Raw genomic sequence first — 26,858 nt, 5'->3', positions numbered from 1 at the left:
ACTCCTCCTGGGATGGCCATGCGATTGTTCAGAGCTCTGTAAATCTGCGCCAGCTGGGGAATGTTTGGCAGTGGGTGGGGTTGGTAAGACTTTTCACCCCCACTTCTAATGCTGTCTTCCCCAGACAAGGGAGCACAGGTCTTGATCCCAAGCTGATCAGCAGAGAGGAGCAGGCACGTGTGCTCACTCGTGGGTCGCCTTTGTTTCTCCTCCCAGCGCTCCTGCAGGTTGGCTGGGCGCGGGTGGGGAGCTGTGGGAGCCTTCCCAGCTGCATGTTTCTCGGGGTGCACCAAGAGCCAGGAGAGCAGGAGAGGACTCTTTGCCCCGTGGCTACTTTGGCAGGAAGATGACGGACCCCCGGGTGTGTGCCGGCCAGGGGAAGCCCAGCTTGTCCTTTTCCATTGAGGAAATCTTAAAGAAACCTTCTGCCAGCACCACCCTAAACAGTGAAACCAGGAACAGAAGTAACTATGCTGAGAGATCTCCAGCCCTAAAAGCAGGGTCACCACTGGCCTTTGGTAAGTACCAGTTATAACACTTAATGAAAATGCTCCTTTCTTTTTAACCCCTAAAGCTATCCCTTTTGATTATGTAGAATTTTTATTCTTTAGCTTTTGTAGGAATATGGGATTTCCCTAATCAGGTACAAATCGTTCATTATATATACAGAAATAATCTTTAAAAAACAATTTGCTTTCAACCTCGCAGTAGACTGGGATCTGCTGCCAGCCTTTGGTGGGATTTTGTGCATTACGAAGCCCCCGTGTCATTGGAGAGGTGGGTATGCAACCTGAACAGTTATTGCAGGTAGCTCTCTTCAGTAACAGTGAGAAGTGCTTATTGTAAACAAATACAACATCCTGGTGTCTTTCCCTTTAAAAAACAATACTCTTGTTATTAAAAAAAAAAAAAAAGGATCACCAGTCATAAGGAAGGACAGGCATTCAAACTCAGGAAGCTAGTCTAAAATTGCTGCAACTTAATGAAGTTGTTGGAGTTTCACTTACAGCAAGAACTGACTGTTGTCTGGAATTACAGCCAATTCTCGTATCAGTACCATTTTCTGATAAATCCCACCACCCATCCTCAAGCAGGAGAAATGGTCTGTAAGGGTAATGGTAGCTAAGGAGTGTTAGAACTTAATTGCTGGAACAAGAAAAGAGAAAGCATTTGTGCTTATTCATTTCTCCTTATCATCATGGACACTAGGTCCTTTCATGAACTAATTAAACCAGCTAATAGAAAACTAGTATGACTTCAATCTTAGCAAACCAGCAAGTGCATTAGCCTTTTTGACTTCAGTTTCCTCAGTTTAGTTACTTTGGCCTTGAATGAACTTTTACCCCCACAGAAATTGTCTCTTTGTCTCCTTAAACAAAGACCAATGGCCAACATTTTCTGGATTTAGTATTTCTTCTTCTTTTTTAATCTACGTCTTCCATGAAAAGGAGATGTTTTATATATACAAAAACATCCACTTAACTGAAAAATGACCTGTAGTTTTGACAGAAAATTTTCACTCACCTCTCGCTCAACTGTTTTCAACAAAGCTTAATGCTACGCTTTATTTTTTGTAACACAGAGAGATCCTTTCATGGATCAGGACCCCATTTCCCAGGATACTGGATGAACCACCCAGTAGTAAGGGACAGAGTCTTTTTCTAAAAACTTTGCAGTCCAAGTAACCATTCCTTATTCGCATAGTTTCAGCTTTTTTTTATGTCCAGACTGAATACTGACCTGAACTGGAAAGCAAACAAGACCTAAATCGGGAAGGAAACTACAGTGAAGTGAGCACCACACTCACTAGTGTAACATTAGTCACCAGTTGGGCTTGAGCCCAGTCCCACTAACACTGCCTCTCAGCCATGCTTTGCACAAGATTTGCACTTTCTTGTTCACCTCGGACACAGGGTAAGGTCACTGTCTCTGTACAGAACTTGTTTCCTGACCATGGGGCAGAGCCAGCTCTCACAGCTGTTGGACCCCCAAGCATTGGGGCTGAGTATACAACCACTGCCCTTGTGCCGGTACCCGTGGCTTTCCACGGAAACCTGTGTATGGGGGAGAGGGATAGCGTGCTGCTGAATTTTCACAGAACCATAGGATAATTGAGGTTGGATGGGACCTCTCAAGGTCATCTGGAAGTCCAGCCTGCTTCTCAAAGGAAGGGCAGCTTTGAAGATAGACGAGGTTGCTGAAGGCCACAGGTAGTGTTGCTTGGCTGTTTCACCACTGGTACTATTGGAGGACTGCAGCATTTAGAGGTTTCCTAAAGTTGACAGTGCAGATTGGACCTGAACAACAGCAGACCCAGGCCACGTTTTAAATATCATCCTGAAACAAGCGAGTGTAGGGGTGGACGAGGACATAGCTGATGCTGGTGCAAGTGTAATGGGGCCTGTGTGCCAAAGGAGCCCAGGTGCCAGGTTGCCAAGGGTGGGAAATGCTGGCATGACCTCTGTGGGAGTGAGCCTTTGTGAGCTGAAAGTCCTTTCCAGAGGGCCCATGGCAGTCACTTTGTGCCACTGGATCCAAAGTGAGACAGATAACACCACTGAAAATGAAGTCAGTGCTCTTCATAACATGGACCATAGGACTGCATTTTAACAGCATGAGACTCTTCTCCGGGAACAGAGAAGCGTGGCAGAGACAGGACCTTTTTATAGTACGCCTGTTTCACGATCAATATGTTGAAGCCCTGTTTCACTGCGTGTCTCGGCTAAGCGTGCTGCTCCAAGCACAAGGTCTGACAAATCTCTATGCAGGATGTGGTGGGTTCGTAGGATTGCATTACTGCACTGCCAGTACTGTCTCATCCCAAATTTCTCCACCTGAGAGTACAGTCAGTTTTTCACCTTGAAAGCAATGCAGGCAGAACAGCCAGGCCTTGCCTTTGACTTCGCTTCATCACTTAGCCAGAGAAAGACTGTAGCTGTAGCAAGAGAATATAGTGACTCTTCTCTCCCCTGCTAGAAAGCAAGGTTGGATTAATATACTTAAGGCAATGTAAAATGTTAACTAATGAAAATAGTATATACATATGAAGATTCACTTAACTGTCACTGGAACTGGGAAAACAGGAAAGCTGTAGAGATATTCCAAAATTTTGTTGTACATTGCCTTTGCAATTGATAAAGGATGTTTAAAAAAGAGAATTAAAATGAAGCTTTTTCACTGTTGGTTTCTTACTTACACCAAAGAGATACCTAAGCTTATTACCCTTTGCTTTCCCAGCAGAACTGCCAATTTTTGCAGATAAGGTTTATTTATTTCAAAAGTGCAATACCGTATACTGTACATCTTGGGATAATTGCTGTATTTCATCAAAGTCATTCAACTTCATGCTGTATAACACTGGCATTAAAGAAGTAAGTTGTGTAAATAGTCAGCCATATCTAATTTGGCTCGGTGCTGCCCAAGGTCAGGGAACTGAAATGAGCAAGGGAACTTGTTGGAAATTCCAGGATGGGACACAAATTCAGCTGCTTTCCCGGAACAGTTTAGCAGCAGTAAAGAAGGAAGTACTACAGGTCAGGGCTGAGTTATATCTTACTATGGATTTTAAGAACATTTCCCACATCCTATATGGTATGTATCTGAGCCAAGCCACGATCCATATGAGAGCAAGACCTGACACCACACACATACTCGTGACTGCCATAAGGTAAATAGCCAGGCCAGAAATTATCATCCAGCTCGTCTGCTGATCTAGGCAGTCTAGGTACCAAGATCACACTTGTCCTGAAGTCTAAATCTAGCTGTTAAGAGCTGGGGAGACAGGTAGGACCAGAGGACCAGAAGATGCAGAATGTCAGAAATGAGGGACATCATAGACAAAGCTTACCCTGGAGTCTTTTCCCGAGAAAACCCAGGGGTGCTGGACCAGATGACTTCTGGAAGTTGCTTCTAACCTAAATTATTCTATGATTCTTTGACAAAAAAGTTGTTGTGATGTACAGTGCCAGCCTCTCATGGAAAGCTGGGGGAGGACTTGATCATGTATGAGAAGATCTCTGGGCCTGACTCCTAAGTTCACAGGTTTTTATGAGTGTAATTCCAGTGGGACTTGGAATAAGGAGTGCGCTGCCTTCTCGGGAGTGTGCAACTTCCCAGTTGCAGTATTAGCCATTTGTGAGTTTACTGCACAAACACAACTACTAGATGACCTGGAACTGCAGCTGTTGATCTGAAGTCTACCAAAATTTTTGAATTTTTTAAAGACTCTTACCAAGTTAAAAAAGGAATAGTGAACAAGAAGACATTTTAGTATTCAGTCTATGCTTTCCCTCTCTTCTTTTTGTCACAGTGCCTAGAAAGGGTAACCGTAGCCTTTGCAAGGGACACAAATAAACACCCAGCAAGAGCTGATCTCCTCCCTAGTGCCAATTCTTTCATTTTAAACAGAGAAGACTAGCAGGCCTATTTCAGAAGAAATCCTTCTTCTGAAATCCCTAGGAACCCGATTTCAATGTGCTTGAAAGTACATCTGAAATAATTATTCATTACTCCCTGGTTTCTGCCAGTGATGTTCCACCAACAGGAGGTCCTTTATCAAGTCAAGGAGAGCTTGGGATGAGGATGTTACACCTGGCAAATTAATAGTAAAAGCAGTAACAGATACAGTAATTTTGTCATTCTGCTAGTGTTATGCTCCATTATGTTAAGGATATGCAAATTAATAGGAATACAACTGCCGCTTCACACACAGATGTCAATAAGGTGATTGTTTACTTCACCCTTAGCAACACTCCACCTAGCTTTATTGCAAAAGAGGAAACAGCTGAAGGAATATAACTGAACAGATATCACCTGGCTGATATCACCAATTCACCCCACCTATTACAAGAGAAAACAATCCACCTTAAAAAAAAAAAAAAAAGGTATAGAAGCAAGAGAAAAACAGCACAATAAAAAGCTGTTTGCACTTCTCAGTGACAGACTCTTCCCTGTTCACAGCCTTAGTAAGACCCTAAAATCATAAGCCTTATGCCTACAAAAGGTCTGTCTCTCTGTAGTGATTACACAAAAAGGCTTTAAATGGAACTTAGGCCATCTGAAATAACCTCCTGCTTCCAAAAAGAAATCTTACTATCTTGCCTGAAATTTCCCATCCTTTCCTACACAATTGAAAGTCAAGTCAAAAAGACCATTTTGAGCCACAAGTCAAAGTCATTTCTGTGCATGACAGTAACAAATATCTCATGTTGTGCCAGGCTGAAATGTCATTGCCATCCCTGAAAAAAAAAAGAAAGAAAAGAAAACTGCATTCCCTGGAGGAAATTTTACCCCATGCCAATTCACAGGTATTTTTCAGAGCTCTCTGCTGGAGTCACATGAATATGCACCGAAAAATACTGGCTGGCCTAAAGAGCTACCACTTCAGATAGCCTCCTGGCTTGTTCAGGACAGCAAGCACCAGAGAAGGTTGCAATGCAAACAGGGCTAGACCTTGGGGCTCCTAACTCTCAGATTTAAACTGAGCTTTAAACTCAGTATCATCTACCTTCAATCTTATTCTCCAGAAAACTTCCTTGATTTTTCCAGCCTCTCTTCAAGGTTCATGCCACTCTAATTTGCTTCTTTGATCTCAAACAACAGATCCTACCACTCCTTTTCACCAGTTCACAGAGACATTGGTATTTTCCCATCTGCCTAGGATAGTCTTCCATTCCCTCCCTGTTTTCTCTTCTTCTCCCTATAATTATTCTATCTAGCTCATACATAAGTTGTGCTCATCACTGGGGTATGTGAGCATCTCAGAGAAAAATTTGGGGGAGAAAAGTTGTGTATGAAGCATGAAGACATGTGAAAAGTCTTCTAGAATTTAGAAAATGCCAGTGCCATTCTTAGAAAGCTTTAATCACTGCCCATAAGAGCACCTTGCTCAGGTACCCTTATGTTCTTCATTACTGTAGGATATAAGCACCATCAGTTCTGTAACGTATTCATCTTTGCGACATCCCCTCTAACAAGGGAGTGCAACTAGTCCTTAATTTAGGAATGGGGGATTGAGATAGAAATCCTGGGCTAAGAATCTATGCCAGCACTGATATCCTCTGAGTTCTTGAACAGATCATTTAACCCCAGCCCCATGCCAGTGACCACTCCCAGGTCTATCCTTCTCCTTTATCCTACAAATATTGTTCAAAACCTCACCTGTTTTCCCACCAGAAAACTCAAACCTAGTTGATCCTAAAGGAATTAAAGGAGTCCCATTTTGCACAATATGCCTCAAACACAGAGGTGGGCCTCATACCAGGTTTTTAAGGTCAGCATGGCTGGACACATGCAATTGTGTTTAGTTTACCCAAAGATTGGTGATAATTTGAAAAGATAACATTTGAACAACCATCCGTTATTGACATGAGGCTTTGGCTAATTTCCAGAGCTCTTGTAACTGCATTTTCTTCATGTCAGTGTCAGCCCTCTGTAAAATTCCTATTGTGTGGGCTTTTACTGAGGGCAGAATTGGGCACTTTGTCTCCAGACATTATAATTATCATTGCTCCAAGGCTGATTACAAATATAACTTGTTATTTGTTCAGAAAATAAAACTCTGACAAGTCTAAAAAAGTTAGATGCTTTGCCAATGCTAGATACTGCACCACAAGTAAAATATGTATTAAAACCCAGAGTTTCTTCCAGTACAACCTGTTGGGGTTCACACCTGCTGCTATTTAGATATGAGAGGGGAACAGCCACAGGTGCTGCAAAAGTCTAGATGTGAGTGACTACTCAGGAGTGTAGTCCATTATTGCATTAAGATTTTAATGTTCTTTGGTGGTAATAGCAGACAAATCTGTGCTGTCACACTCGATTCAGGGTCATGCCAACCATGGAACCTAAATTCCCCAATGGGTTCATTATGCTTATGTGTTGCCTCTTACTCTGCCTTTCTGAACAAAGAAATCCAGGCATGAAGGAAAACTACATCAAATTCTAGGTTTGCCATTAAAGCAGCACAGACCCAGTTATCTTGTCTCTGAAGAGTCAAGCCTGAGCCTTGTTTGCATCTACCAAAGGCAGCACATAAAGCACCCAGAATTGGGGCATATGGTGATGCTTTAATGTAGAAAAGAGCACGTAAGAGAATGGGAGTATTCGGTATACCTCTTTTGGGATGCTAACAGCCACGGACAGCCCACTGCCTTGAACCACGAGGCTTCCCAGCATGTTATATTTCAGTACATTGCTTTGCAAGGTCCACTTACCTTTATAAGGAAGAGTAAGGACTCATACTACATTCATGAGGGCAGAAAACTAATCTGAAAAATCTTTGCAGTGCCCCTGCTACACACAGAGATTATGGTGTTAGTAATAAGGCAACACCATGGCAGAAGAAAGATTGTGGCTTCTGAGACCAATTTCATCACCACTCAGGGTCAGGTGTCCTAGCACGTGTCACCACTGGTTACTGCTGAGGTTACCTTCAGCTCCCACTGAGATTATTTATAACACCCGTGCTCAAATCTAAGCTAACCTTATGGCTGCACTTCATGAAAATGGGCCAATACACACTTCTCTTACATTTGTCCTGTCAACGAGAGCTTGCAGGTGATTTTATGAAGATGAGTTGGCTGTCAGTACCTTCCTAGATATCACCAGTGTCACCTGCCACAAAGGCAGATGCAAAATGTTGACAGCCTGGGCAAAGGCTGCCTTTAGAATTATCCAATGCCTAAATCTGAGCGGCAGGCAGCCCAGATGTAGAAGAAAGGACAAATGGACCTGAATCGGGGAAGACACTGACCTTTAGCCTATTCTCTGACCCATCTTCCTACAGGGTAGGTGTACCTCCAGGGACATTTAAGAAAGGACCAGATTTTTAAAAGCATTTGGCATCCAGCAAATTCCATGGTGATCTTGCTGACAGATTTTCAGAGCAGCTCCACATCTACTGTACTTCTGAGTTCTTCAGAAAAGGCAGCCATCGATTTGGATACTGACAGGGAAGATGAGCTTTCTTGATCATTTGGTTGTGTCTCCTTACTTCTACAGTCCTTTTTTAAAAATCTCCCACAAGGATCATTGAAAGTTTTAAGGTGGAAGGAAGTAGAGAACAGTCTAGGTTTTGGGGATCATGCCCCTGCAACATGGGGTCATCCTGGCATTGATGCACAGCACAGAAGGATTAAGGCCATTTTAAATATGATCAGGTTTGAATGGTAACGTATCTAGACCACACCCATGCTTCTTTTTTCACACAAACTGGAAGGTGCACTGAATGATGGTTGCTTTATTCAAAGCTGCCTTGTGCTGTGTCCTTCACAGATTCCAGCAGCAGGAGTCAGTTAGACTGTGACTTACCTTCAGCCAAAATGCTTCTCCCTGCCACATGTGCTACACCCATGGCCAGGGCAAAGAAAGTGCAGGGAGCTCACTGCAGGAGACCTACTGTCAACCCAGCTTCCCTCCTGGGTGAGGACACAGGACGTGAACACCTGGAAGGCAAAAGCAAACATGAGGAAGAGGAAGATCAGCTATGCGATTTCCCAGTGGACCATTCACTTCATGGTGAGTGCCTCTATATCCAAACTTTCTCCCAGAGTACCCAAAAACAGTCTCACCATCTACAGTCTCACCATCAAAAACATGGAGACCCACCCTCTGAGCTGAAGATCTAGGTCAGGCCTGCCAACCCTACCAATTTTAGTGATAGGGACTGCTTTGGGTGTTTATTGCCCTCCTACTTGGGGTGGCAATCTACAGAGCTACCATGTTCAGCAGCCTTGCTCCCCAGGTCATGCAACACCCGTTTCCTGGTAAATGGGCATTGCACAACACGGGGAGCAAGGCTGCTGAACATGCTGAATCAGCTCGATGTGTTCTGTACACCTTGGACCCACTGCACAGGTGATGAAGAGGTCATCAACATGCGCACAGGCAAACTGTCGATGTGCAATAGGTCTGGCATGCAGGATGTGTCAGGCACAATTTTCAAGCCTGGCCATGTTGGTAGGTCTGCTAATTTCATTAGTTGTGAGCACTGGTAAACAGCAGTTTATCGCTTAGCTAAAGCAAAGGACAATACAAATATACTTTGCCAATATGTTGCATGGAGTGTTGCACAGAGACTTTAAGCTAAGCAGGATGCATGGTACCTGAACAAGAAAAGTTCCTAACAGACAGACTGCAATTTATTAGTAGCATGTGACAAAAACTGCTTTAAGTTCTTTGAGTTCTAGGAAAGGTTAATACAGACGATCATACTACACCCCAGAAAACAGGTTCTCAGTAGCAGCAGTAAGGTGTTTCCTGCATAGTTTGTTATTATTCACTCCTTTCTGAAAGAAAAAAAAAAAAGCAATTTCAGTTATGTCCATTGAAGACTCCTAATGGGCTCGTGTGACTGCAGATGCAGGATTACTCAGCTGGCTTCACTGAGATCCACACATCTTCCTCAGCCCATACTCTGCAAGTCGGCAGAGGAAACATTTCTTTATGTGAAATACATTTGAAAGAAAAGCCTTGTTCCTGCTGCTGCTGGCATGGTATACATGAGTCTTGTGACAAGCTGCTGTCACCTCCTCCTCCTGCACGAGACGGCGTCTGTCTTGATGCAGAGAGAAGCCTTGTAAGATAACCAGATATTTTAGCTTACCTCTGCCCTGTAAGCTGCAGGCAGATGATGGCAGCTGGGCAATATCATGTTGCCTCCTCGCAGGAGAGCCAGGGCAGTATGTATCTGGTAGTCAGAGCTGCCTGTGAGTGTTAGAAAGGAGTACATTTCATGCGGAAGGGAGTCCCCAGCCACAGAGATAACACCGGAGCTGGGAGGTGGCTTTCCCAGGGTGACAGAGGAGGGAGGTGGGTGTCCCGACTCAGCACTTAGCCTCATTGACCAGCATAGTGGCCTCATCAGCAAAACAGGAGAGGAAGCATGTAATTATCTGCACAAAACTGAGCCTAGCTGAGCAGGCCCTTTCAACGACAACTTATATTTGAAAGGCATTTTAAACCAAATCCCTCTGTTCCCTGGTGGCAGTGGGGTTTTGAAACCAAGCAGAGGTTTAATGATCTGCCATTTTCTAGGCTACTGGTTCCTGCAGTTGCTGAGCCTTTGATAGAAACTGGCTGAAGGAGGGGGGAGGATCCTAAAGCACTGGACTGGTATTTTCCCTGCGGTGCACAAACAATGATATTTCGGATCCCGTTCACGCACTGTGTCATTCTTAGCAGAGAGCTGGAGGCCTGTGTTTAAAATCCTTTCCAACATCATAAGCTTCAGCCTCCTTCCTCCACTTTATGATAGAGGGGAAGAGCTAGCATCTCTTTTTGTCCTACCTCTGGCTGTGGCTGGAGTCACCTTTCCCAGATGAGGTTGGCAGAAGCACCTGCAGGAGAGGTAGACTGGCACCATCCATGGGAGCAGTCTGTAATCCTTACAGCTCGAGCTGATAGCAAATGAAATTCTGTTTCCACACCTATCGACTCTGCAGTGCTTCAGACATGCTTTTGGCATGGTAGCTATAGGCTGGTTACGGGTCCTCTAACAAGGCACCCAGACAGTGCCAAATGCACATAGCATGTGCCATGGAGGCGTCCCCAGGACCTCCCTCACACCCACACTGAGGATGCCTACAAGCACCCAGGGGAACGGCACCAGCCTCTGCAGCGGGAGAGCTTTCTGATGTGAAAGACATCAGAAGTCCTTGGCTGGGCATTCCCTCACCCCTTTCTCACAGCCTGCCTCTGTCTATATAAAACACCTGCATAATTTGTGAGGAAGGGCACTAGGCTCTGACTAAGCATACACATCTGTATAGTTGTCAGGGAGCAGAAGAAATCAAGTGTGCTATACAATCACCTTGGAGGCGGGAGGGCTGGGGTTTGTCTGGTGCTTTTTTGGATAGGAGGAGAAAGATGAGGAGAAGGCTATGACAATATGCCCTTCATGGGCATGTGGTCTGAAATAGCAAGAGCACCCCAACTGTGACCCTGAGTGTGAATTTGGACCATATTTCCAGGAAACCCTGTAACACTGTAGTGTTCCTAAAAATTTGCTTTTCCCACAAAATGGCTTCTGCAACTAAGCGGTTTAGAAATGCAGTGTCATTTAAACTAAATAGATTTATGCCCTTATCACAAACCGTTTACAGGAAGCAATGCCTCTTGCACTTTGAACTTAGAGGCTGCATTGTAAGCAAAAAAAGAGAAAAGCCCTTATATGCTAGAGATATGCTGACAGTGGCATTTAGTTTTGCTAAGCTTCCATTTGAATTGGGAAGCCTTCATTCTGAATATTGGGTGCTTTCACCTGTGGCCTTCTGCATGAAAAGCTCAGCAGAACTTTTTCGGAAAACCTGGTTCTTAGGAAGCAGTGCTGATAGAACCCATTTTAGAAGGAGACCATTCTGAGAGAGGCCTTACTATGGAGCTGTGGGTACAGACTCTGCTTGGGCCAGCTCTCTGTGAAATAACTAATTGCTGCAATTTTGCTATGTGCAACCACCATCACTGCCAGGGTCTTCAAAACTTAAGAACAAGCAGGGCAAACTCTTGTGGTTGTCAGTCAGCATCACAGCAACATGTCCATGTAAAAGCCCAAGTTAAATCCTGAGCTCCCACTTTCCTTTTAATTCCTTCTCTCTGCTCTGTGTGACGCCCTTGACACTTGACCGGTTCACGACGGCCGAGCACTGGAGCCTGAGAGGATTACATGCCCCCATGCCTGCCTGACCTACAGCAGCTCCTGCTGGAGACTGTCAGGTACAAGATCCCAGCCTAGTTCAGGTCCTCATGGGCAATTCTTTTGCAATGTCTTTTACACATGCTGGGTGTGATTGTATACATTTGTGTGTGTGTGCACTGTAACTATTTACATCCAAAGGCAGTGGATAAGTGTGCCCAGCATTGCACATGGGTAATGGTTCCAGGCCTCTGCTCCAGCGAGGGAGCAGTCAGTGCCTTGGAGAAGCCAAATAGCAGCAGCATCTTAAGACACTGTCCGATGACCTGTCTTGTGGGATTACTTCTCTGGGCAATAATTCAAATACAAGGTAGATCAGGCTTCAATAAATAGAGCTGGCTCCTAATTCCACCAGAAACTGGGGGTTTCAGGCCATGGTAACAACTGGACAATGTTATTTCCTGCAGCTCATGTCTTCATTATTCACTGTAGAGGAGGCTGCCATAGTGAGTCATCATCCAAATATTTCCATAGCAGAAATCCTCTGCACGTTGCTGACTGGGAGCTCAAGGATCTTGTTATTAATCTAATAGTTTTATTATTTTATGATAGCATCTTTGATCCCAAAGCATATTGACAAATTCTGGTGGCAATTATCGTAAAGACAACAGGAAATATAGAGATGATCTCAGGCCAGGAGAACTTCCGGTATAAGCTATGTCCCCTCTGTATTGATGCCAGTTGCAGGCATCTTTAGCTTAGTGTTTATGTTTTCTCTGAAGCCATAAATTCATTTGTACTGTTCATTTATGGACAATATGGTCAAATCTATGTAGCCCTGTGAAACAGCATGGTTTATCTCTCGCAGAACAGCCTTTTCCCCAATATGCTGACTTATCTTAATGCATTTATAAAACACCCAAGAGACAATGAAGCACTGTATAATCACAATCCCAGATAAATATCGGCTGCCCAGAATATGCCAATGGGACTGCGAGAAAGGGCACAAGCATCCCATTGTCCTGCAGAACAAAAAGAAGCAATTCTAAATGAAAAGGAAAAGCAGGAAGAAAAAATAAATGCATATATATATATAATTTTTATGCCATTAGCTGTCTTACTAGTCTTTTGTTTGTCAGTGTGAATAATCCCTGCAGCCCTGTGTCTCTGAAGGGCAGTATTCCTATATACATTTGGAAATGCAACAGACCATTGACCTTGTTTTGGTGAGTTTACCTGAGGCATTGTTGAAGGCTGGTTCTTTGTTTTTCTTGCTCTTTGAAGACTGACTGTTTATAATCACACCCTGGATATTAAATGAAAGGCATGAAACCTGAATCCTTTACTCCCACCCTTCAGACTATGTTCACATAGAAGTCTCACTGATGCAAGTAAGCATTGAAGAAAGCAAAGCTGTCAGCAGTTGGGAGACTGTCATAAATTCTGTTTGTGTTGTTTCTTCATGGTTTTGGGGGTTTGGGGTTTTTTTTTAGTTAAAACAAATGTTAGCATTCAGTGCTTTCCTCGAGCAGCCCCTTTTTTCCTGGGAATTTTGGATCCAAAGGGTACATTACACAGGACCCAAAGGTTAATTTGTTCCTGCTAGTCAAATCTGTGTAATGTGACCATTTGTGAAGTTGATGGCACATCTTGATAAGTTTATTTCAAAAGTCTTACAAGTACTTATTGCTTCTCCTAAATTGTCTGAGAACTTTTCATTACATCCCTGGGTTTTGGTGCTTTTAATTACTGTTCTTTAAAATTGAGGGCAGGCCTTTTACCTACTGTATTAGCAAGTGCTTTATGCTGAAATGGGAAACAGCAGAGACTACGCACTAAAATAATGATGGAATTATGCTTTCTTGGAGGGAGAGGAGACTCTGAGGCAGGGATGTAAACAAGCATGCCTGATTGATGTCTAGAGGTTTGCAGGTACAAATAACCACAAAAAGCAGGAATAAAGTAGAAAACAGGCTGTCTGTGCAACCTGCAATAAGCTCAGCTTTCTGCATGGGCAAATGGCTCGTTTCTGACAAAGTTGGTTGACCAGAGTGTGGGGACGGCAGTGGGGAACCTGTTTTCCTCAGTGAAAACCATTATTGGATTAGGCTGGTCACTGCTCTCCCATCTTTAAGGTGAAGTTTGGTAATGGCTGAACATTCAGGGAGAGTGCGTTTCAAGCCTGAGATTCCGCTGAATGGGGAAGCTACACATAAATCTTCCCCAAATCCACTTTGACCTGAAGGAGTTCATGAAAGTGCAGGTCACTTAGCCTGGGCCCAGAACCAATATCAGGTGTTGGAAACTAACACACGCCCATGTCAGTTGGGGTCACTCAAACCATGGCCTGCATACTCCCTCCAGATATTTGGCTGACCACTGGCTGTGCCAGAGTTACACACAACACCATCTCAGGGCAGCAGCATTTGTAAACACCGTCATCTCTTTGCTGGAAGATGGGAAGAGTTAAATTCACCAGGGGCTCAGGTTATGGCGAGCACCATCCTCTGCAACGAACTGTCCACATGAACAGTTTCATACACACTGTCTACTCCATGCCAACTCCTCTGACAAGCAGACTAAGAAACTCCCCTGGCTGCTGCCATGCAGCTTGTTTAAACAGGTTTCTGGCCTGGTATTTTTAGCATTCCTGCTCACACCGCCCAAAGTCTGTACCTCTCTGCATTTCAGCCTTGCTGTCAGGTGATTAGGCACTGTACTCTGCGCCAGGGTGGAAGCAACTCTCCGTCAAGGAGTTTTGGACTGAAGGGAGGGAAGTCAAGCCTTTAAAAGTTCGAGTCATGCTGCTCTGTCTTAACTTCTGCAACACCTGAATGGCCAGCAGCTGGTTGCTGAATGCTGCATTCCGCTAGCAGGATGCTCTATCCGGAGCACATTGTACCTATCCAATTAGGATCAGTCTCGCTGGCTATGCCAGTCCTTCTTAACAAAGGCTGGAAAACCACTTTAATAAAGATTAGCCACACTGCCATACTCCCACCTAAATACTGAAGTGCAAGCTCTTTTGAAAGCCGTGAGCCACCTCTTTAACTAGGAGAGGGACTGCCACAGGCACACCTCTCTACACAGACAACCACGTTTTGTCCTGATGCCATCAGCGCTCTATAATAATTCTTTGATAGAGTTGCAATTGTTTTTGCTGTGGGCTTGGCTGCCATGAGCAGAATGTCACCACAAGAGAATAACGTTCAGAAAAGCCACGGGAAGGAACTGGCTGGGAGACCCACATATCTGTAATTGGTTGAATTATAAAGAAGAGAGAGAGAAACTTCTTTTAAAGAGGCTAAAAGGGAAAAACAGAACTTAACTAAATATAATGAGGCACTTTTTCAATGCTCCTGAGTTTCTTTCTGAGAAAAAAATGATACAGTCAACTTTGTTACACAGAGAAAAATATATTTCTGAGGATTTGTAGCTAAAGCCACTTGCTTGCATATGTGGCTGCTTTCTCTCTTCTTGTCAAAGAAGCTGCAAAATCTTTGGATCTGGTTATTGCATACCGTGAGAGGGTGTCTGTCCAGAAACGACAAAGAGGATTGCAGCAAGATAAACTGATCCCACCTGTTTTCATCTACCTAATTACATACTCCAAAGCAAAGATGTGCCAGCACTGACTTCCAGCCCTTCTCTTAGGTTTCTAGTTCCTTATCCCTCCAGTGTATGCACCCTTGTAATGAGACCAAGTAGGCTTGATACAGTCTTAGCCTGCTAATGGGCTAAGCGCTAACAGGAGATGCAATTGCAGAGATCTCCCTGAGGTAGCATTTATCTAGCTGGTTCAGGTATGCAGGGCAGCTGAGAGACAGCAGGAGAGGTGTACCATAGGCTGTTTGCCTGCTACAGACTACAATCCAGAATGAATTTGCCCAAGTATGGCATTGCTGCAGCTGCATCTCTTTTACTTAGCAAACTCAGGTACAAGCAGTAGTCTTTGGTACTGATCTGCTCATACCTCTATCTTGTAACTGTGTTATACTGGACAGTGGAAATAAGCTGTAATATGCTAAGCTAAAACTGTATAAATAAGCAATTGCAAATCAGAATCCTTGAGCATAAATTCCCTTACTTTTTAGGAAGGGAATGATGGGGGAGCTTCAGACCATGTGGGTATTTGGAGGTTAGAGATCACGTAATAAATTAAGTTAGGAGGGACCTCTGGAGACCATCTTGTCCAACCCCAACTCTAAGCAGGGCAGCTTAAATCAGGTTGCTTAGGCCTTTGTCCAGTCAAGTTTAGAATATCTCCAAGGATGGAGACTTCTCAGCCTCTCCAGGCCCATGTCAGACTACCTTCATGGTGAAAATATTTTTTCCTATTATGTAATCAGAATTTTCCTTGCTGCAACTTGTACCCATTGATCTCATCCTTTCACTGCACACCTTCAAGAAGAATCTGTATTTCTACAAAGTTCAAATATTTCAACTTGCTCCGAGTCTGACCTAGTAATAAAGCCGGATCTACAGAGGGCAAATGGAGCCTGTTACTGAATTTAAAGGAGCTATACTGCTTTATCAGTGTGGAGAATCTGGTCCTTCCAATGTCAACAGTAAGGTAATGTATAGACAGCTGTATCTCTAAGCATCTGCAAATGCTGACATATTTAGCTGCCTGGTATTTTCAGGCTTGGTTTCAGCAGTTAGCTAACCTGCAAATGACTTGAGAGCATAAAAGCACACTTGAATATCGCCAGCTTTTACATAGAAAATAGCTCAGGAAACTCAGACAGAGTCTTATTTCCCCAGAGACTCTAGAGCCACGCTTGTAAAGCCAATGTTACACTTCCAACACTTTCTAGTCTTATATCTTCCACCCACATTCTTTATTAGACTGTAATTCTGAATGCTGTTGTTTGCTATGGGATCTCTAAGCTAAGGTCCCAAGGCAAAGGGAAGTATCAAAGCTACAGTCAGAGAAAGTTTCATCTTGCAAGGGAAAATGTTAACATACAGTCCTAGATTTTTTGTATTTTTTCATACTTTAAAAAAAAAAAAATAATAGAATGACTGATTACTTATAGAAAAAATTCACTATTCTAGATTTCCTACTGGCAAAAGCCTTGATTAGTTCACAGGAGTCTATTTTGTTAGCAACTTAGTTTCATTTCCAGTTGAAATCAAAGCCTGTCCTTCAGCCTCTATGGGCCCATAGCTGACCTCATGTTATTGTATTTTGTTTAATCTGATGAGTTTCAGTTTTGAAAAATCTGGTTTCAGTAGGATTGACACTTCTGAGCACTATGTAGATCCTTCCCTTACATAAGAGTCTTGTCTGTAAAACAATTCACCTTTCAAGAAGGAAAAAAGTGGAGGATGTAAGAGTGAACTTATAGGGAGTTTCTTTTGTCTGTCACCAAGTTATCGATCATCTGGGTCATTTTTGTACCAAAGAAGCTGATATAAGACACCAGAAATTCACAAGCCTGTTCTCTCTGAAGCCATGCTCTCTAATCCTGGACACTTCTTAGCTGCCAGTGGAACAGAGTACAGTAAGAGATTATCTGGCAGATCCACTCCCCATCCCATCTCCAGCACAATTTAAAATACTGTGTGGTTCAAGGCAATGGGTCCACTCTCAGGTACCATAAGATGTCCCAGCTCAACTAAAAGTTTCTTCCCAAACTTACACTGGCTGTGCACAGCCTTCATCTTCTCATTCTCATATATTATTTGTAGGATAGAGTTTGCAGCTCCTTCTAGACTCATGATCTTGGCTACTGAGTTTGTTCCACACCTTGGCCCTGTAGAGATGGTATTGCATGGCTTGTAACAGCTGATTTCTTGAGTCTATCATCTGGGTTGACTAATCCAACCGAGTCTGCACCAAGCGTCCTGCCAGCACCCACAACTATTTAAGCTGGTAGCCAGGGATAGATATCCACAATATCGTCTTTGTCTCTGGTGTATATGAACATACTCTCTATGGAGAAATCCTGCAGCTAGCATGGCCTAATAATGTAAACCTTTCCTTTCTAACCCAGGTAGTATTCTCTGCTTCAGGCACTAAAAGTCTTGGCCTTAGCTTTGATTCCACATTACGAAGAGGAGGTGATGACTGTCATCATCTGTGCTTACAGGCAAGAACTAATGATTTCTGTTTGTATGGTGCCCACTGTGATGACATCTGATCCAGCTGGTCTTTGGCATTCATTTCAATCCCATCATGGTCCACTTCAGTCATCCCATTTCTATAGAGTCTAGTTAATGTATGAGACAGAAGGGTTTATACTGGGCTAAATCATTTTTTGCTGTATTCTGATGGAATAGTAAAATATACTTTTATTTTTATCTGATGTGACATCCTAGATTTTGAAATGTAGACAGTTTCTTTCTTGCTTTGCATAGTCATGAAATTATATTTTAGTTCATTAATCTAATATATTTAAAAAAAAAAAAAAATGGGGCTTTTTTTGCTAATTCAGAAATCTTCCGGGAGGTAGGCAGGTTTGTTCTTTTTCTCCTGAAGGCTTTCTGATTGCTAGAAGGTACATAGACTGCCTGGGCATACAAAAACTGGCAGGACAAGAACCCTGTCAGCATCCCAGATGTTTATGTACAGTTGAGACCACAGGAACAAGGATGCGGTCACAGTTTGAGCTTGGATCTCTTGCTCCACTCAGGAAATCTTTGAGGTAGACTGCAGCTTCTTGCAGGTTTGTGAAGTCAGTCTTCTACGATGGATAGAGGCAGGAGCTCAGCTCAGTGTTCAGGGAGGCATACAGAACATATCAGGGAGGCCTCAAATCTCTGAGACCATGACAAGGTCAGGGCAAACTTCACTTGTTGTCAGGATCTGCTATATGAATTGCCCTGTGCTAGAGAAATATAAATACCATTCGTTGTAATGATACAAATATAGCAGAGATTCATTACTGTATGACAGAACATGATGTTCTTGACAAAATATCACCTTGGTACTCAATCATCTTTTACCTGTCTGCAGCATCTCCCAGGAAGATATGGAGGCCAGCCCCCACAGAGAGGTGTGAAGTGAAAATCTTCCAGACAAGAGACACCATTATGAACTGTTAGCTCTATCATATCTACAGGGGACGTAGTGTCCTGAGATTCATATTCTCAGCACTGATATTTCCCTTTTAATCCACATAGCAATAAATCGCCCTTACAGCCATCTTTTGGGAAGGTTCAAGTAGACGCAACTTTGTAATCAGGGCTTCTTAGGAGAGAGTGCCCATTGCTATCTTCAGCATAAACGCACAAAAATATTTCTCATTTCAGATCTCTGCCCCAGTAGTGCCAGCAAGATTCAATGTAAATAACATTTTTCCCTTGGGGCTGAAGCCAGTGCTGCAGTCTAATGAGTAGTACTTTGATAGGCCAGTGAAAAGTCTAATGATACGGATTTGACTGTGTTGGACATCAGCTTTATTAGGCTGTTTCTGAGATATGGGAGTATTGACAGTGTTTATGACAAATGATGCTCCTCAATTATTCTTGCATGACTGGTTTCCTTTCAAAGTGCCCAAAAGTTTTAGAAAAGATGAAATATTCACAATGGAATATATTCACTTACTGGTCCCCAGATATCATGTCCTGGGCACCTTCCTACCAAGTCAGTGGACAGAATTTTTTATTCCTTATTTCCTGTGTCAACAGAGTCACAATGAAGTTTTGATTACAGAATGAAAAATGTCATTTTCTGGTTGGCACAGAGAGCAATTTATATTGGCCAAGGCATTTAGTTACCTTTTTCACTGCTTTAGCCCCCAAAAGGAAAAGTTTATGCTAATGGTTGAACAAAAGTGGAAAAAAAAGTACAAAGTCTCTTTGAAGGACTAAGCTAACCTTCTCTGGTTAACTGTTCCCATTAGGAAGTGTATGCATCTAGTTACATAGTATGAATTGGTAGTTGGCATCAGACCATGGAAGACCAAAAGCAGTTATTCAAAAAGGTCATTTTCTCAAGCAATGTGAGCTGGAAGATACTCCATTTGTGCATCAGAGAGGATTCCAGCCTTGGGATGAGGCCAAACTCCATGTTCTGCAGATCACCTGCCTTAGACCTCACTAAGTCTAAGATATCCTCTTTTGCTCCTCTTTTCTCGTCCTCTTTGCAAGACATCAGCCCTTCAGCATCATTTCAGAGCAATATCTAACTTACACCAAGCAGCATACAGAGTTCATGACCTAAATAAAATACCCTGGTGTAAGAGGGCATTTTCAAAACAGTTTAGGAGTGCTGAGGGAAGTCTTTAGTGTCGTCACACCACAGCAGGTGAAGGAATGGAGCAGTCTGAGAGTGCCCTTAGGAATTCACAGCACCCAAATTTCCCCATATGCTGCTCCATGGGTTTTAAGGCCTTGTAGTTCTCAAGGTTAAGCTTGTTTAGAAAGTCCCCACACCACAACGGTGCAGTCAGGAGAATACCATGACTTTTCTTTGCAAGGTAACATCTTTAATTTCACTGCAATGAAACTGCTGGCTATCCCTAAATACTGCCGAAGGAATGGCATGGGAAGAGAGCAGCGGTCAGTCAGTCTGGAATGGTTGAATTCCCTCCACAACGTTCACGCATTTTGGGTACTCTTTGATCTTGCTGGCATACAGGAGGAGTAAATTCAGCAAAATTGATAGAGTGACAATGGAATAAAATAATACCTCAGAGCTTGAGGAAAGCTTAGTAAGACCAGTATGACAGGAAAAGATAGGGATGGAAAATTTATGAGCTGAAAGAAAGATGGTGATTCATTACAGGCATGAGAACAGCACCAAGACAAAATGGAGTATCTACTCTCTCTTTCCATTTACATTAAGGGTTTCTTCACAAATAGTTAATAAAGGTTTATAAATTAGCAACAGATATGTGTATGTGACAGACAGGAGCAAAAAGGGGTCAAAGATTGGTCCAACACTAAAGGACTTTGCTGACAAACCCATTGCAGGGCTAGCGTGGTTAAAATACATAGGGTTTTGTAGCTGTTGACATGCAGTGGATCAATGGAATTAGCTCTTCAAATGGGCACTTTTGACTCACTCCTTGAATCATAAAGGAGTTCATTCACATTCACTTCTGGGTCAGGAGACAGTCACCTATGGTAAGTAGATCTCTAGAAGGTGCTGGAGGTGCCATCCTAGCTGCATAGCAATTTACAGAAATTGCTGGATCTCTGAATCTTCTTGTGGCCCTGTGGCCTTTTTCTATAAAATGCAATACACCTTTCCTTGTTTGCACAGTTGAGAGGAAAGGGAAACGGAGAATCCGGACAACGTTCACAGCTGAGCAGCTCCAGGAATTGGAGAAGATTTTCCAAGTGACTCACTACCCAGATGTCCATATTCGCAACCAACTGGCAGCAAAGATAAACCTCCCAGAAGCCAGAGTTCAGGTACATTGTGTCTCCAAAAGGCTATGCTCGCTGCACCAATTCTTTATTCAGAGTACGTTCTTAATAGTTTATGCCTGGGTGACAATGCTAATGAAATATGTGACCTCTCTGTTACCTTACAGTGGAGGCCAGTATCGCTGTTCTTTTACAAATAGGGAAAAAAGTATTTGTCACTCAGCTGGGACTAACCAAATGGGATTAATGAAAGGGTTAACAGGAGCTCTAAGCATACTAAATGCACAGCAAACAGGAGTTACAGATGGTTATGAGCAACCTGTTGGACTCTGTAGCGACAGACAGGCCATTTATGAAAGTATTTATTAATCATTTATCAACCTTTTATAGACTAATGTACATCCAGTACAAACTGTCATCCATATCCATCTTATACAGAGTCTCCAAGAAAGTGAAAATAACTGCCCAAATGAAAATGCTTTCTTAGTGTTCTGTATTTTGATATCACAGGCTATAAATGCCCTGGCTGTAATTTCAATGCACGGAAACTAATCCAGTTCCCCCCAGCTGTAATGTAGTCCTGCTGACTGAGCTCAAAATTGACCCCAAATGTTTACTGCATATGAAAACTGCCACATTAAAATATACATACCACTGTGTATTGGAATTTGGTGTTGTTTACCAGGCACTGTTGTGATGATTTTTGCACGAGGCAGTTTCTGTACTTGCCATAATGCTAGAGTCATCGGTGTACTTCTATGCACATACCCTACTCTTACAATTAAAGTTCAACACAGAGCAGTTTATTGGCTGTGACATGCCTGGGACTATCAACTAACCATGGTGATATTCATTCATAGTTAGGTGACAGGGAGAATTGGAACAGCATAGCCGTAATATGCCCATTAGCGATATCAGTGCACCCACAATGCATTTCCAATGGTATAAAACACAAGCTGGGCTACTAGTCAGTGTTCCCAACAGAATGGCAAATCACATGAAAGAACAGGACAATCTTCTGTTTAAAAAATTATTTATAATCTGTAGGGGGAAAAATAAAAAAGAGTTATCATGGGAAACATCAACCTGAGATGTACACGAAGGAAGTAAAAAGCCCCTCCTATATGAATTGCAGATGGCAAATTCCCAATTCAGACAGTGTTATACACAACACAGGAAATTCTGTGTTTGACCTCATCTTGGCTGATAAAGGGAAACCAGCCACAGAACTAAAAATTAGCAGTAACTTAGGTACAAGTTACAAGTTGTTATGATTTTGATTGATTGCATTTGTCACATATCAACAAGATAGAATGCAGAGAATTCGTATATGCTCTTGGTACTTTGAAATAACAGTTTTGACAAAGCTAAAAACATTGTAAGTCAAATCACCTCAGAGAGATAATTTAACTGGGGAAAAAAAAAGTGAGCAACCATTGGGTAACCAAGTGAAACATTTCATAACTGTGAAAAAGCTTGTGTCCTCCAATCAAGAAACAAAGGTATGATTGCTGTGAAACAGTTTAAGTGGATAGATGGAATTATATCCCTGCATGTGTGCATGCCCACATGCAACACATAATGAAGGATGCTGGATAAGTAAACATTAGAAACAAGAAATTATAAAAAATGAATAAGCAAAGCAGAAGGATACAGGCCAAAGCTTTGGTCAGAAAAATTAAGGATCATCAGAAACTCAATAAAAGTCCATTAAGAACAAACAAACAAAAAAGTGAACAGTTATATTGATCTGTTACTTTATAGAAACAGTGGGACTGTCAAGGATAATGCAGAAATGGCAAAGATGTTGAGTCATAATTTCTGCTCTATCCTTGGAAATATGTCAGGTAAGGTGGTAGTATCACACGATGATGATGAAACACTTTCCATAAGGACAATGTTGAACAGCAGCTGCTACAGATATTTTTAAATACAGACATCTAGGTGACTTACCTCCAGTACTTCTTAAAAAGCTGCTTGAGAAGCACTTTGGGTCATCAGTGTTGATATTTAATCATTCCTGGAGCACAAAAGACATTCCAGGGGCCTTGAAGAAGTCTAATGTTGTGTCAATATTTAAAGGGTAAACAGGACAACCAGATAATGACTGGCCTGACAGCCAAACATTGATTTTTGGCAAAACAGTGATAAAGCCAATATGAGTCTCTGTTAATGAAGAATTAAAGAAAGGGTAATATATTTAATGCTTATCAACACTGGTTTATGGGAAATAGATGTTGTCAAACTCATCTTTTTATGATGAGATTATTGGTGACAGTTTTAAACTGAAAGAGGGTAGATTTAGATTGGATATAAGGAAGAAATTCTTTATGATGAGGGTGGCAAGACACTGGAACAGGTTGCCCAGAGAAGTTGTGGATGTCCCATCTCTGGAAGTTTCAAAGTCAGGTTGGACAGGGCTTTGAGCAAGCTGATCTAGTGAAAGACGTCCCTCCCCACGGCAGGGGTGTTGGGCTAGATCATCTTTAAAAGGTCCCTTCCAACCCGAACCAGTCTATGGTTCTATGGTTCTATGGTTCTATGGTCCTATGGTCCTATGGTTCTATGGTCCTATGGTTCTATGATTCTATGTATTCAGTTGATAAAGGTAATAACATTGATGGCATGTCACTGTAAGGAACTTGCCTTGGTCCTACACTCTGCTTGGATTAAGAAAACAGAGCAGATCAAATGGCATATGCTAGTAGACATAAAGCTAAGTCTGCAACAGGTGTCCAATCGCAAATGAGGACATTTCAAAGGTGGTCTCTCATAGGAACCATTTACTGACACAAACGTGAATTTGAACTACATAATCAGTAAAATCTTTAATGATAGTGCTATGAAATGGTAAGAAGATTAGGGGACTGGAAAATAATGAAAAGGCTGATTCTTTAGTACAGCAAGCTCTGGATCATTGGTCATGCATCTGCAAGAGAACAACAAAGGGACAATCCTACAAAGCAACAAATGGAGGCAATTCTTACAACATGGGGCACGCCACCCTCCCTCTGCACTCTGCTTTAGTCCTTGTTTCGTTGGACAACCTGCTGACCACTGAGATGGCAAAGGAGTCTTTTGTGAAATCTCAGGCAGGATTAAGGAAGCACTTGTCCCTGGCTTTAGCGCTGGTGTGACTTTCATGAACACACATGAGAATACTGTGCTCTGTCTCAGTGCCATAGCTCAGAAACACTGGAAAAATGGAAGTCAGTAGAGTACAGAGAATAAATAACATCAGTAGCTTGATATCTGTGGTAGACAGAGCATGGAGGAACAGGTTTAAACCCCATTAAAAGAAATTCAGGGTGCGCATTGAGAAATCATGTTAGGGGTAAGGGTGTTGGAGAGCTGGTTGGGGAAAAAAGAGCAGTTCGGTCCGTGAACACAGCTTTGCCTTTATTTAAAAAAAAAATCCCTGAAGTGAGGACTTTATCCCATGTGCAGACTTTGGAAGGAGCACTTCAGAGGTTGAATTTTGGCTTCAGTCCCCCCTCTGCCTTTAATCACTTTGTCGGTGTTAAAGAGGAGTCATCTTTATGGTGCTGTTTCACCATGTAACTCCTGCATGGTAGAAAGGGAATGGAGCAGTTCATACAGACTAAGCAGTTCTCAAACACATGCAAACTCTGATAAACAGGACTGTCCTTTCAGTAACCTCAGACACTGCTAACTATCAGCAATATAACAGAGGGCTCCCAACATTCCCATTACTTCCTGGGCAAGAGATGCAGAAATAATTGAGCTACTCATTATTTGGTTTAATATGCATACATATTTACATCCAGCAGCATCTGGTTTTCATCACTAACACCTTGTGTTCATGTGAATCACTTGTCTAGAAAGAAATGTTTACATTCAAACAGCAAGTTCCTAAGCCAGCTAGAAACGACAATGAAAGGGGGATTCAACTTTTCACAGCAATGCAACAAGATGCACTACTGTGGCTGCACAATAAATACTTGTATGCCTCAACCAGAAACCAGACAGGTCAAATGAAAGAAACTCCCTTGACAAAATTAGTTGTCTGTTTTCCAGTGCAAAAGATATGGCAGATAACCTACTCACGCTGCTGAGTGATTTAGAAGGTGGTATCCCCTTGCTTAGGTCCCTTACGTGAATTTCAAAATGTTACCAGCTAAGTATAGGAAGAACCCTGTTACTACATCTCCACTGGTGACACATTTTTATTGCAGACCAGCAAAACATCTAGATGGGACTTTTCCCAGTCTGTTTACTTGGGAACAGGGTGAAAGAGCCCTGTCATGCAACAAATAGCACGCCCTAGAGAAAACAGAATGCTGTGTGCCTTGACTGCTGCAAAGCTTTGACCACGAAAGGATCTGCGTTTCCAGGAGAGCCCTGGAAGACCTGCTGCACCCTGTGACACTGTCTTTCCTTGAACAGGTAGATCCCAGCTTTTCTGTGAGCTGCAAGAGAAAAGAGGCCGTCATGATAGTCCCGAGATCCCACATGCTATGCAAAGTGTGAAAGGTGCTGTGTCAAACCCAATGTTTTCCTTTAGGTTCAGCCCCTGGTTCTGCTGAGCCTGGAGGTCAATGTTTTCTGATGCTCATTTAGAGAGTAGGGAAAGTAGTTGGAGGTTAGCAGTTCCTTCTGCACCTCCTGTTCATTTCTGTGCCTTTTCTTTCTTGCCTGTATCCAGATCTGGTTCCAGAACCAGCGAGCCAAGTGGAGGAAGCATGAAAAATTTGGCAACTTTGGTGGCCTTCAGCATCTGACAGAAGTTGATTTCATTCCTGCTCCCAAGTCAGATATCACAGTGAGTATCAGAGGTTATGTATGAATCCACGAAGGGAGAGATAGCTATCCTTCAACAGGTCACCTCTTCACATGGGACTATCCCAGAGAAGGAGGACTGGAAAAGACAAAAACAGCAATATGATGAAGAGAAATCCCAGCAAATGTGGTCAAATAACACATTTCTTCATTAAATGAAACCTGGTTTGTAAATATGCCCTGAGGTGTCTCTTGCAAGATGATCCTTCCCCATTTTACTTCTAAATCACTTCCCTATAAATCATACTTTGGATCAAAATATCTTTACCATTAGAAATTTCCTGAACAGGAAGAAATATGAAATTTGCAGCCACAAAGCCATGTTTCTTTATAGACAGTATCCCTTTACAACATCCAGCCCTGTTAGGCTGACCAGCGCTTTTTGCCATTGACCCACATCCTTGCTAAGTCCAGGACAGTTAATATTATCTAGGCTGGCACTATCTATCTAGGCTCTTTCCTTGTCAGGATTTTTTCCATGGCTAAAACAAAAGGTATTTCGCCTTGCTCACTGGATTGTAGGGAGTCTATTCTTCTAAACTTTTCTTAATTACTGAGCACCAGGGAAACAAATAAGGTTGATCCTAAATTATATCTAACTAAAAGTCTGTATTGATTCACCTGAGACTGCATTTTTATTCTTGAAAGGCTCCTAGCTTGACGCCAAGAAAGCTTGCTGCTACCATCCCTGCCATGGGATACTATTCACTGCTGCAAGGGCATCTGACAACTGCCTGGCTGCCCAGCACGCTCTCCTTCATCCCCCACCACTTGGAGCTGCCACCCTTCCCAAAACCATACCGGCTCTTCAACGTCCTCCCCCCTTACGGCATGCCGCTACCCCACAACTTGGAAAGGAGCAGTATCTGCGCCAGCTCCACATAGAGGAGGATACGGGGGAGTGGGGGACTTTGGGGGCATGCTTTTCTCGCCCATGACCATTCTGGGGGTGTGCGGTTCTTCTCCTCGAACAAGCTTGCCAGGATGATGGGCGGCCTGTGACGCAAGGTCAGCTTGCTGCGGAAGTGCCACCACGAGTCGCCACAGCCTAGCAAACGTGGGCTTGAGCCACCATGGACTGGGAAGGAGCTCCCCGTCGACCTGA

General features: G+C 42.9%; 1 protein-coding gene across 1 annotated transcript; it reads left to right on the top strand.

The window, feature by feature from the left end:
• Positions 1–346: 346 nt before the first annotated feature.
• ISX (intestine specific homeobox) lies at positions 347–26,638 on the top strand. Its single transcript, XM_076328736.1, has 5 exons — positions 347–518; positions 8,275–8,517; positions 20,847–20,998; positions 25,620–25,736; positions 26,402–26,638. Exons 1-5 carry the CDS (start codon positions 347–349, stop codon positions 26,636–26,638), a joined length of 921 nt encoding a protein of 306 aa, XP_076184851.1.
• Positions 26,639–26,858: the final 220 nt, after the last annotated feature.

This window comes from Aptenodytes patagonicus, chromosome 1, assembly GCF_965638725.1.
Source record: "Aptenodytes patagonicus chromosome 1, bAptPat1.pri.cur, whole genome shotgun sequence".
NCBI classification, from domain to species: domain Eukaryota; kingdom Metazoa; phylum Chordata; class Aves; order Sphenisciformes; family Spheniscidae; genus Aptenodytes; species Aptenodytes patagonicus.
Note: the sequence above shows the minus strand (reverse complement) of the source record. Positions and strands in the feature narration are given on the sequence as shown.

Coding starts and splice junctions, on each gene's coding strand:
- ISX (XM_076328736.1), top strand. CDS start 347: ATGACGGACCCCCGGGTGTGTGCCGGCCAGGGGAAGCCCAGCTTGTCC. Junction 8,518..20,846: donor AGTGGACCATTCACTTCATG/GTGAGTGCCTCT, acceptor TTGTTTGCACAG/TTGAGAGGAAAGGGAAACGG. Junction 20,999..25,619: donor TCCCAGAAGCCAGAGTTCAG/GTACATTGTGTC, acceptor GCCTGTATCCAG/ATCTGGTTCCAGAACCAGCG.